At 40.5% G+C, this 13173-nt stretch overlaps 1 protein-coding gene across 3 annotated transcripts in view; it reads left to right on the top strand.

Moving 5' to 3' along the window:
• KALRN (kalirin RhoGEF kinase) overlaps positions 1 to 13173 on the top strand; it is a 425990-nt gene that overhangs the window by 283497 nt on the left and 129320 nt on the right. For all 3 annotated transcript variants that reach the window (XM_065750707.1, XM_065750704.1, XM_065750705.1), the window contains one exon: positions 3265 to 3439. In XM_065750707.1, the coding sequence (XP_065606779.1) occupies positions 3265 to 3439 (175 nt within the window). The remainder of the gene's footprint in view (positions 1 to 3264; positions 3440 to 13173) is intronic.

A 13173-nucleotide genomic window follows, 5' to 3' on the forward strand; every position in this document is an offset into this window, starting at 1 on the left:
TAACACAGCATTGTGTTTCAGTGTGTGGGTCACCCAGTACCTTCAGTGAAGAACTGCTGAAGACTGCGAACACTACAACAGTGAGGAGCATGAAATACACTGCTCGTATCAAGCATGTCACAGCACAGGTTAAAATGAATTAAAGTGATCAGACCTTGAAGAAGTTTCCGTGTCTTGTCCTTATCTCTGAGAGCACAGAGATTGGTTTAGAGAAGATCAGTGGTGTAATAGCACTCTGTGTCTTCTTAGATAGCTCAGGAAATGCTCAGCTGCCCAGACCAGTTAAATGCAACACCTGGACTGCTCTTTGCAGGGGATATTCAGGGCCTTCAATGACTGAATCAGGAGACAATACCTATCAGCAGTGTAACAAGCCTGGCTCTTGCAACACTGCACATAACATGAAAACACTTTTCTCGCTCTTTGTTATTGCTCTGAGATGAACACCATTCTCAGAAGTTAACGCGAAGAAAATCTTCTGAACTGCATTTCCAGAAGTGCTGCTGAGGGCAATAGCTCTGCACACCTGCAAAGATCAGAACAGCGTCTTGCCCCAGTGAGGTGTGAAAGAACAGGAACCTTAGGGGCAACAATAAGGTGAGGAAATGTTATGGATCTTCTTTCCTTATGGTAGCTCAGTATGTGAGCTTTTGAGAATGGGCATGTCACTGAGCTTTCTCCCTGTTAGAGTGCTCGAAGTGTTTTCAGGAGCACAGTGTTCCTTCTGAACACACTCAACAGCAATGGACAAATCCTGACTGTATGTTGCCCAAAGTTTTTTTTTGTTGTTGTTTTTTGGTTGTTTTTTTTTTTTTTCTTCAGTAATTTTTCATCATTTTGAACCCTTATTTGTATCCTTTCAAAGAATACTAAGTATCTGTCATAAATTCTTTCCCAGGATTTCTTATTGCCAGTCAGGACAACAGATCATGTGGTGGAAGCATCCAATCTCAGAAATTTCTTTTGCCAGAAGGAAATCTTTCTCAAACTGCACCATATAGGGACCTCAAAACCTTATCTGAGGAGATTATGAAAAGATACCAGATTATTACATTTCATGTTTTGTGTTGCATCAGCCACTGAAATGCAAGTGTGGTTTGGTTTGAAGAGTGAGATGTTTAAGGATTTATAGAAGAACCAAGTGTGCATTTAGATCTCATGTGAGATCTAATATCTGCCATTCTTGAATAATTCATTGAGTCATTTAGATATTGTATGAATAGTAATAATTCTGCATTTGAATAAAGGCTTATTTCTTGTCCTTTTATAGAAGACAGGTGCTGACTGGAGTAAGCAGAGCATGATTGAATGTGCCTCACATTAAGCTGTAGTTTTAAAATCTCTCCTTGTTATCTTCATCCATCCTTTCTCTGTACAGCTGAAAGGTGAAGGAAGTCTCACCAAGTTTCACCAAGAAGGTGAAAACTCAGGACTGACACAGTGGGACAGAGACTGTAAGAGCTGAGGAGAATAATATTGTTGTAATATTCCCTTACAGGCAAAAGTAGATAGTAATTCTTGCTTCAGAATAATACTGGAGCATCTGAACTTCATTTCATTAAGTATTAAGCATTTGAGGAACAAGAGCACATAGAAAGAGCACATAATTAAGCAGTTATTAGCATTCTGTATTTTTAATTGTACTCTTAGGCTTCAGATGTTCAGGCAAATGCTTGTTCTTTTTCTCAATTACTCCTCCTGACAATGTTCAATTAAGTTTAAGTTGATTACATGTTGTTTTGATCTAACCATACACGATGGTAATGTGCAAAGAGTGAAGCACAATCATTTTGTGTGATTTATGGAGAAAATTGCCCATTTTGCTAGGTGTATATGGATGGAGAATTCAGTCCAGAAATGGGAAATAAAAACCCCAGAAAACTAGGAACATTAACACTGTTTGACAATGGACAGACTTAATAGGTACTTTTACTTGTCAGCCACAGCTGCATTTGGGCTCCATGAGGCAGCATGGTGACCTAGCAGCATCACCTGACATTTGGCTTGGCCTCCATTATTGTCAACCTGTTCCTGGTATGGTTTGAGGCACTGATAGTCCAGTATGTGCTGGTGAATTTGTAGTTGTCCCAAGTTCACCACCATGGCAGAACTATGGACTAACGATAGGTGGTGATGGTAAGGCCTACTGCCCTATACACTCAATCCAATTACACTGTTGGAAAGACATGTGCACTGGTAGGGTATCTGGTGGAATTTGATTTAAATATGAAGCTGTCATCATGTGACTTTGATCAGGTTGGACAGAGAAATTTACTGCATCTGAATATCGGTTTTGCTGAAGCTCCAAAGCCAAGTCTGGCGTCAGACTTTACTTCTGGGACTTGTTAATATTTGGGGACCTTCAGTGGTACATTAAGGATAAATTTCAGCTCTTCGTGTCAACACAAGACCTGTATCCATAAAACATTCACTTAAATAAATTTTCTGAAAAGATAACAGTCTTTAGGCAAAGCCTTTATCATATGGGAGAGCACAAATAGAAAAGAAACTGTCAGGATTATCCTGTGCCCATGCTAAGACTTGTTTCAGGTACAGCGAACTGCTCCTTGGTACCCAGCCCACCATTTAAAGGGCTTGCTCCCTTCTTTTCCCTATTTATGGGAAGTGTACTTGGAGCACTGTCTGACCTCTCACAGGCACACTCATTTTGCTTACCTTAGCGGAAAGAAAAGTGAAGGACATCATTGTACCACGGAGTTTTTGCACTGTGTTCTGAGTCTATTGCAATACAAAGTAACCCAGAGGAAATTAAGGAATCCCTATCTCCTTAGTCTAAGACGCTGGTAATTCTGATTAATTTAACCTAACTGAAGCAAATGCACAAAATTAACACTTAACAGTCCGGGGAGCTCAATAGCAGCTCAGCTTGGTGCCTCTGGGCAGTGTGAGTGTAGGCTAGAGCAGGTCACTCTCTCTAGGACTGAATGGGATTGCCAGCCAGACTCCTTAAGAGAACTGTTGAGGTGGATGTGCCATTCTGTCCCTCTCTTCCCTCTGACCCCTCACAAGTGTGTCAGGTCACAGCATCCCAACACAAGAAAGGACACTCCCCTTGTTCAAGTTTTGTGCAGAGTTCAGGAGCCACAGTAGAATAGTAGAAGAGAGGAGCATTGCATACACCTTCCCTCAGCCCTTTGTGCCTGAGCTCGCTTCTCAGCAGCACACAAGATCACAAGTGTGTACTTCTTGCTCTTTTACCTGCCTTGAAGCTCAGCTTTAACCATGCTCTCTGCCTTGCCACAGGGACTCCGCTGTTTCCAACAATAAGACCCCGCACAATAGCTCCATCAGCCACATTGAATCTGTACTTCAGCAGCTCGACGAGGCCCAGGTACAGATGGAAGAGCTCTTCCATGAGAGGAAGATTAAGCTAGATATCTTTCTTCAGCTCCGGATTTTTGAGCAGTACACCATCGAGGTAAGATCTGGCTGCAAGACATGGGAAAAGGAGAGCAAGGGAAAGGGGATCTGTGTAAACTTCTGGTGGTAGGATATACCCTGAGTTGTCTGGATGTGCTCCACTGTCCAGTGTGGAGGAGACTGTTAAAACCAGGATTTAAATTTAGCATGTTGAAGCTAAGAGTAGGATTCTCTGCAAAAGAAGCTTGAGTGAAGCTTGTATGTACTTGTGTAATAAGGTCTTTCAGTTCTGTTCTTTACTGCTGATTTGGAATCAAAAGCACTGGAAGGAAAACTCATCAAGGCTCTCATAATTGAGATATTCTTGAACAGAGTAACTTTAAAGAGGCTAGCCAATCTCATTAACTACTTGCTGTCATTCTGATAGGATGTGGTGCAGAAAAGCAGCACGTAAATTAACTTATGCACAAAATCCACAAAAGCCACATGTCAGCACTTTTGAGGTGTGTTCTTCCTACCTGTGTCACTGGTCTCCTTTCAGGTCATGGGGCACTTTAGGTAGTTTATGATGAGATATTCCTGAAGGTATTGTTTGTAAATCTGTAGGCAGTCTCATGGTGGATACTGATAATTAATGGGAGCCTTTGTATGCTCTGTTACGCTTTTTGTTTATTTGAAGATATGGCAGGATGAATTATAGTGGAATAAAGAGCTGAGCACAGGGAATTTTGGGTGTTTTGATCTATATTTGGATGTGAGAGATATAAATCGGAGTAGATGAGCTTTCCTCTTGTAGAGTGCTGTTAGGTGAAAACTTGTACAACACTTGTTATTAGTGTAAATTAGAATAATTTAATCAACACTGTTTTACTCAGTAGTTGTATACGGACTTCCTGATAGTGGTAGACTGTATCCTTTGTGAGTATGTGTGTGTATCTATAAATGTGTGCATTTCAGATCAGCTAATATTGCTGTGTGTGCATTTGTTGCCCTACGGCTGCTACATTCACTGCAATATCTGGTATCACTTGTATTTAAATAGAAATATGTTGATACAGTAGTGTGGAAAATGGTCAATAATTAAGATTTTGATTATAAAGATACGAATTATATGAATATATACATGTACATATGTATAAATGACACCTGTGTTTTCAAAAATGAAGCAAAACGTGAAAAACAGTGCTTCTGTACACCCAGAAATATATAGGGCAGAATAAAGTGAACCTATGTGAGTGATGAATTATTCATAAGATACCAGACTGTCTGTGTTTCAGTGCATATTGTAGACACACAACAAAAATTACGCTGACTTATGTAAAGATTTAAAAAAAAAAAAAGAAGACAAAATCTCTGTTTTCAATTTTTTTTTTCCTTTGACCATTGTCTTTCAACCAAAGGTTGCTAAGACCTCTGCCACCATGGATTGCTTTACTGCTGGGGCAGCTGAATCATCAGATGAGGGACATGGGTAGTGGGCATGGTTAGACAAGATGATCTTAGAGTTTTTTCCAACCATAATGATTCTATGATCAGATGATGTGGCTGGTCCTAACCAACTGCATATCAGGCCAGAGATGGGAATGCAGTGTGGATCCCTCTGTTTTGTTTTGGAATTAATCCTGCACATTTGGAGTGTCAGTGATATATAAAGACATTTAAAACTGGAAATGCACTTCAGAATCTTCACAAAGCAGATAATTTAGAAAGGGCTTGAAGAAAATCATCACTTAGTTGTCATTGTAGATCTGCTATTTTTTATTCAACAGAACATCTGAATTCCCTTTGTAGGGTTAATATTACAAGGAAATCTGAGAACATGTTTCATAGGGAGTTTATGTGCAGATGATCTTCTTTAGAAAGCTATCTCTTCTGAGGGGGAAAATATTTTTATTTTAAAATAATTATTAAATTTAAAACTGAACATAAAGTAAAAAATATCATATTCATGTCAGTGTCTTAAATTTTATGAGTACATTTATTGCTTATACAACAAAAAAGTTTAGTGGATAATAAAAAGAAAGGTAATTTGAAATAATACATTAAATGACACATTTACGCTGTACATTTCAAATAGCTGAATTGGCTAAAATTGACTCAGTACTGATCCTTAGAAAGTGGATTGCTGTCAGTTACCTCAGATGTATAATAAAGACTCCAAGTCAATGGGAAACTTATCAACATTAAGAAAATTACCTCATGCTTTGCTAGCAAGAAGCAAAAAGATGTTTTCATTCCCATAATTAAAAAGCAGATAGTATTTCTGATGGTTGAGTATTCTAAGCTTGTAAGGGAAAAAGATGATGAAATTTAAATCAGGAAATTAAATACCTTTTCTACTAAAGGCAAGTAGCTTGAGCGAGCTGTGACTGGAAATGTATTTAGGTTTTAATTTTCTATAATAGCCTAGATCCAGCATAGATTAAGAACAGTGAAATGATGTGTACCAGTATGATTCTCAAATGAGTTTCTGCTTTCCTAGTCTAGTTAAGCCCCCTTCCATCTGTCCAAAGTGCGGTGGGTGCCATATTGAGCATATCCCTATCAAAATCTCTCTTACCTGCAAATGTGCTAATCTCTCACTTTCCTGCACACACACAGTGCATCTGCAAAAAGTGGGCCCAAAGCACAGTGCTGTTATAGTGGAGGCTCTTCTCAGCATGCTTATCTATCAGATGGTCTTAGTTATCAGCATCCATTTTTAAGAAGAGTGACTGAGGAGGTTGGATTTTTGAGCCAGGATCTCCCAGCCTGGCTGTCTGTGTTGCACAGAGTGTTTTGCTATGTGGGTTGTGCTTCCAAAACAAAGTTCTTGTTTGACCTGGATTTTGAAATGGAAATTCCACTGAGTTTCTGAAAATTAGCCAGCAGATCTTGGTCTGATAGCAAACCAGAGGCAGGTGATTCTGGTACAGCTGTCTCATTTTCTTCTCTCCTCCTCCCAAATCTGAATGCTTTCATTCTCTGTGCTGTTTCTATCTTGTTAATCAAAGGATTTCCTATTTCCCCTCTGATTCTTTGTTCTCACTCTTAGTTCTCAGGTTCTTGAGCTCCTGGGAAGCCCTCGTGATGAGGACCCTTCCCTGGGAACACCGGTGAGAGCAAAAACTTGCATTACTCTGTTGGAAACCAGTGGGATGCAAGTGGGAGCCCATCTCCTTCTAGCAGGTTTAGGAAGACTACAAGTTAAAGCTCAGTCTCAGAATAGCTGCATCCTACGTTGTCCCTTTCCATTCAGTTTTTGTATCAAATGTTTTCTTGCATTCATTTTCCTTACTAACTTCTCTCTTTCTTCTTTTTAATAGATAATGTAAACTGAAAGTATTAGGGAATTTTTCAAAGTTGCAAATGGCAATGGAGTGCTTGGCCTTTTTATTTTTCATTTAAATTGTGCCTGAATAACATTTGTTCTTTGCAGACTTTTCTGCTCATAATGATCTCCCCAGATATTGTAGTCCATGCCATGGACCACATAACCCTTTCCTTTGGCACTCCTTCCTAGACTTGCACCACACCAATCTGCTTTGTAGCCACCCTAGGTTATGAGCCTTTCCATAATCTTTTCTTCCTGACAGAGGTTTGGAGTCCAGACAAACTACAGGATTAAAGCCACTTCACCAGCAACACACACTTCCATCTACTTAAGCATCATTGGCTTTCTCTGTACTTCAGTGAAATCTGCCAACAATTGTTTCATTTTGTCTTCAGGAAAAGTGTTTTATGTAAAGAGAAGCCACCTGCCTTTCATAGAGAAGACCAGCTGTGTTCATTTAGGACTTCTAAGGACTTCTGAATCGCCTAGGCAGCTTTTGTGCTATACTTGAATCAAGGCAGGTTTGGCAGATATTAATTTGGATACAAACCCACAGGCACATAGCATGTGCTGCCTTTTCTTTTTTGCCTTAATCTCATTATATTGACTGATATTTACACTCTAGGTTCCTGGGCTAAAGTATGAAATCCTAACTATGACAACACCTGGAAACCAGCATAACAGAAACATGAGAGAGCCCTGCTATCCCTGTGGGAGGTTATTCTGCCTTAAGTTTTAAAACCATAAAGTGACAACCTATTCTTTATTTAGGAAACGTATCTAACTTTGATGCCTGATACGTTTTATTCCTTTACCAAGTCATTGCGCTTTTTAAGACAAGATGGGATCATTAGGATTATATGATTGGACTTTCTATGTGATGTATACTACAGCTGAGTCCGTGCAGCCAACCAAGTAACTCAGGAGATTTCATGCAGTGTGAATGTGGTAGCTGATCCATTGCGAGGAAGTAGGGTGTAAGACTCAAGGGACAATAGCTGGCAGGCTTCAACAGTACTGCTAGCACTGCGCTGAGCACATCAGGTATATGGAGCATAGTAATATCCCAGAAATGTAGCCCCACTGAAATCTGTTAAGTATTCTTTGTCCCATGCTTTAAAAATAGTCATTTGAAGGCTTATTAACCATAACCTGAGTGAATGCTAATAATTAGGGAAGATCTGGATAGCTGCAAAAGAAGTGAATGGTACAATGCACTGAATTGCAACCCCTAACACAATGAATGCCATTCAGAGCGTAGACCACAGCTTTCAGCATATGTTTTCTTTTTATCTTTTCTACGGAGGTGATCAAATTCATCTATAGGCCACTATAAAACTCAAACCAAGAACAGGAATGATCTCAGCTCATATCCGCCTGGCCACAATTGTTGATTACCTCCAAGAAAACTTCTCCGTTCCCAGAGCTGCCCAGCTCCTTCCTTTATCATGTTCCATTTCCTATAATGGGTCTGTGCAGTGCTAGGCAGAGCCGGCCTCCTGTAGTGGTAGAGCAGTGTACTTTCTGGGCCAAACATAGTCCTGGAAGGGGTTCTGGGCATCCCTGTTATACAATATAAATTTGATCTGATATGCTTTTAATCTTACAAAAAGCACTACGATCACTAAAATCTTCACCTGTTGGTTAAATAATTTTCCACCATTCCATCACTTTGGCTCCATTTCACCTGCTAATTAAATTTTTCAGCCCTCAGTGCACTTGCTGGCTCTTCTGGCTTTTCACATACATCCCTGAGCATGAATTTAGAAGGGAGCAGGAGCCAGCTTACAGACAGTAGTTTGATTCACGGTTATTTACAACTCACTTGAGCCTTCCATTCCAGATTTATAACATTAGCAGAATCTTTCAAGTGAATTAGCTGCCTGGTAGGAGGTACAAGATGCTTTATAGCCCCTCACTGACTTATAGCTGGCACTCAGATGTGAACTTCTTTGTTAGAAATAAGAGCTGAAGAGATCTTGAGGTACACTTGTAAGAAAAAGAACAGTAATAAAAATTTTCAGACTCTACTGTTCATAAGCTGGAATCTTATAATGACTCACACTGAGGATATGTTTTTCTTTTTTTATATGTATAGGTTTAAAACTGCATGTCATTTCGTTTTAAGGAAAGTAAGGCACTAAAGTATCCTGGGTACCTTTTATTCCTGCTTCTCTTTATATTTTGTGGATTCAGAAACCAAAAGCACTGGAGCAGAATCATCACTATGACAGTCTCTTCACTCTTCAGTAGCTCAGGTCCCCACTAAGCCAGTGTGGTATCTCTGCCACGTGTCAGAAGGAATGGGTGACAGTATTGTCACACTGTACAGCATCAACCCAAACCAAGACCTGAGGAGGAGGAACAGCAAACTTTCTGCATGTGTGATTTGTAGAAGTGACAATCTCATTCCCCTTTCCTACCTACATCTCCTCTACCATAAACCTGCAGCTTTAGTCTGCTCGTAGATCCATTTCTGCTGTCATATCCAGACTTCTGCTCTCCCAGCTTGCTCTGAACTCCAAAGCAGAGCAGAATGCTGTCACTCCTGGCATGAGTGGTACTTGAACTGTGGTATGTGCCCTAGAGATCTGGTCTTCTCTACTTCATTACTCCATTATAACCTCTTTTTTTTTCTGCACTCTCAGACCTTCCCTTAGAATCTTGGAGGCAAAATTACATTTTTTTAATTTCTTTTTTTCCTATCTCTGGATTCCCTTACCTCCCATCTCATCCACCCTCTCTCTCTCCTCATTCCAAATGTATGGCTCCCAACATTTTTATTCTTGGAGAGAGGTGGATATTCCCCTTCCTTGATGCTGAGATCTGCCCTGTGCTTCTGTGACTATTCTTCCCATCCTGCCTCATCCCCATGTTCTACCCACTCTTCTCACCTTTGCTCCTCCTCCTACTTACACCATCACTTCTCTTGCAACCTGCTTCCTACATTTGCTTGTTCTTCTCAACCATCTTTACTATTTTGCAGATTCCTCTTGCAAACCCACTTTCTTTGTGTTGATAATTATTGCTCCAAGGGTAGAACTTTCTTTTCCTCCTCCTCATATGCCCTTTCCCAGTCCATACTTCAAAATACCAGCTCCTATATGATTCATTCACCATATAACATTTATTTTCTCTTGATTTGTCATTTCCTTCTCCACCTCCTTCAATTAGCAAACAAAAAATTCTGGTTGGCTTTAAGCAGGATAACTTTAGGTGTTAAACACCGAGTTTAGACCAACCAAACAACATTCAAGGCTCACTAGCACCATTTTATAGAAAATTTCAACAGAGACATCAAGAAATAGATAGGATTTAGATATGAAATCATTGCTGATGTACAATTGCCTTCACAGCAGCTGCTTTAGCTTGGATGGACTCTTTGGCTTAATCCACAAGCATGCTGCAGTGTAGGAGTGTGATGGTGAGGCTGCTTCTGTTATCGTTACTGCTGTTCTGTTTAACCTGCCTCCCACTTCTCTATAGCATTTACTCTTTATCCAGCACTGAAGATGAAAATCTCTCCCCACAGTTTTATTATCTGCCAGTGCTGCAACTTGATAAATCCAGGAAGCAGCAAAAGCAGCAATGCTGAAGTAGGAGTTTGGGTATGTTAAGTTGCTGCTTTAGGAGGATGCCTGTCACAGAGTATGTGGTCTAGACTATAGACTGTGGTTGCTGTGTCTGCAAGAAAGACAGACCTGGCTGATGCAGTCTGTATATCTGTTATAATCTTGTGATAGTGGAGCTCAGCACAAGCCCAGTATTTGCTCACATGCTGATGGAAACTTTTGTGCAGTCCCTACTGCTCTAATATGGATATATTGGGTAGCTCACTGAATGCTAGCTTAGGTTTGCTACCTGCATCATTTCTCTCCTCCTGTTATCATTATAGCAGGAGCATCTATTGCAGGTGAAGATGGATTGTGCTTTCTAGGCTCATTTTCAATATATAGGTTTGTTGTGCCTTTCCCTCTCATTAACACTTAGGATACTTAACTTACTTCCTTTGATACTTAACTTACTTCCTTTGATACTTTGAACCTGCTTCTTGTCCACCAACCTTACAACCTGCAAGGAAGGTGTGTGGTTCCTTCCAGAACGTGGTTGACAGTGAAAAGTGTGCGTGAAGATTTCCCTGGAGAAGTGTGAGTGCTTGGATACATCCAGTAAATCTGGGATCAATCTGCTGCTTTTACTAATGCAGGCTTGAGCACTTCCACTGTTGCTGCCTTGTGACCCTTCTGCCTTGGTACTATTTCTCTCTCAACCCACAGCAGAGTGAAGTTGAGAGCTTCTCTCTTACCAGGGTTCATATTCTTCCAGGTCATGTGAAGGATGTTAAGGTCTGTTTAGAATCACAAACACTGTGAAGAAAAAGGAATAAACATAAGAAGTGCTGTCATTTCTTCCCACCAAAAATCCTGTAGATGAACAGAATAAACTCAGATGAGACATTATTCTGGGTCAAAAGGGAATTAAACATGTTCAAGACCAAGGGAGCCTCATTTCTGAGACAATTCTTGACACTGGTTTGATATAATTGGCTCTTACCACAATTTAGGAGATGGGACTACATCAGATGAAACTGTACTAAATTTCACTGTAGATGTCAATGCCTGACTCCTTCTGTGAGAGCATCCAAGGTCATATTTTAGACTTGAAAAATATACATGTGTGGTTAACAGAACTACTTTGTTACAGCCCCTTCCTAAAGAAAAACAAATAATTTTCTCTATATCCCAGTCAAACTAGTTAGGCACTCAAATTCAGACTAGGACCATTACCAAATGATCCAGTTTGAAATACAGAAACTGCTGGGATTTTGAGGCACTGGCTGCAACTATAAGAAAGGAAGTGTCTTAATGAGATCTGCAAAGCAGCACGGTCTCTGGGATAGGGCACCAGATTGGGATTCAGGAAACCTGGGTTGTTATCACAGCTTGGCTGTTGCTTCTTTGCCTTTGTGTGCTTTAGATTCCCTTCCAGCCATCTGTTTGTCTTGGTTATTCAGAGCAATGTACCCAACCTTCCTGTACAAAAGCTTTGCCTGAGGAACTTGGTTATGTTCCACCTCTTGCTGCGTCTGACTCCTTCCTCTCTTCTCCTAACCCAGCACATGGGGTAATTATCACTCCTTTCTCAGCTCCCACTGACTTCCCTCCTTCCTCCCTTCTTCCCACTGTTACTGGCTGTGCTCCTTGGCCCTGGGGTACTGGCACTGGACCAACTATCCCTGCTGGGCCCGTCCAACTGTCCAGAGACACTCAGGTGCAATTTCAGCCCCAGTTCCTGGCCTGGACAAAAACAAATGGAACCTTTGGATCTAGCCTTACATCCCCATGATTGTGTCTGCTTGTGTCCTGATTGACAGTGCTGTCCTTCACTGTTTAATTGGAACCACCAATTTGAACAGGGGAATAAAAGTAGTGCTGCTGTGTCCCTTGCACAGCACATGGAAAACTTGCTAAGAGAAATGGCATCAGAGCAGAGAGACTTAACCAAGTCACTTGTGCTGGGCTGCTGGCTCTCAGCATACTTGAAGGTGTGGGTAGGACCATTTGTTGATTCCTTTGTATGCCCATCCTCAACTTTCCTAGCAGTTTGGCCTTCCAAAGGACTCATGTTTTCCTGGCCCGAAGATGATGTTAAGATGATGTGAAGAGATGGTTCATACACAGAATAGAGAGATTGTTTTGATCAGAATTCCCATATTGTAGCATGGCTGTAAGAGCTTACTAATGAAGCATGTTTTTTGACTGTTTTAATATCTACTCTCAACTTTGGGTAGAATATTAGGAAAAAATTTCCTGTCAGAAACAGTGGTGAAACATTGGAGCAGGCTGTCAGGGAGATGGGGAAGTCACCGTCCCTGTGGGTGTTCAAGAATCAAGTTGATGTGTCACTGAGGATCGTGGCTAGTGGGAATAGTGGGGATGGGTTGATAGTTGGACTAGATGATCTCTAAGATCTTTTTCAACCTTAGTGATTCTATGTTTCTATACTTACAAATGCTTTTAGACATTTTCTTGAGTCAACATTCATGGGAATGTTTATAAGGAACTGGGAAATTGCAAATCCCCGCATAATTTCAAATTGTTGTCTTGTAGCCTGACAGTCAATGTACTGAATTCAAATTTTTAACGGCTCACTCAATTAAAAAAAAATCCTTTGAATTACTTATAGGCTTTGTCTTTGTATTAAATACTACAAAGTGGAAGAGGCTTTGCACAGAAGTGTGTTACTGCTATGATTGTAGGAACCTGTACTTAGTCTAAATTCACTGCACTTTTTAGTTTGAAACAAGATGAAGGCCACCTCAGTCAGATGGAGCTGTGGACTACTTGCTCTAGTTCCTGATTTAGTGGTTGGCAGCCCTGCCCATGGGGGGTTCGAACTGCATGATTTTTGAGGTCCATTCCAACCCAAGCCATTCTGTGATTCTGTCTTTCAGTTCACAATTAATCAAGTATCTAACA

The sequence above is a fragment of the Cyrtonyx montezumae genome, unplaced genomic scaffold (genome assembly GCF_038088225.1).
Source record: "Cyrtonyx montezumae isolate F1298 unplaced genomic scaffold, pur_monq_1.0 scaffold_7, whole genome shotgun sequence".
NCBI lineage: Eukaryota > Metazoa > Chordata > Aves > Galliformes > Odontophoridae > Cyrtonyx > Cyrtonyx montezumae.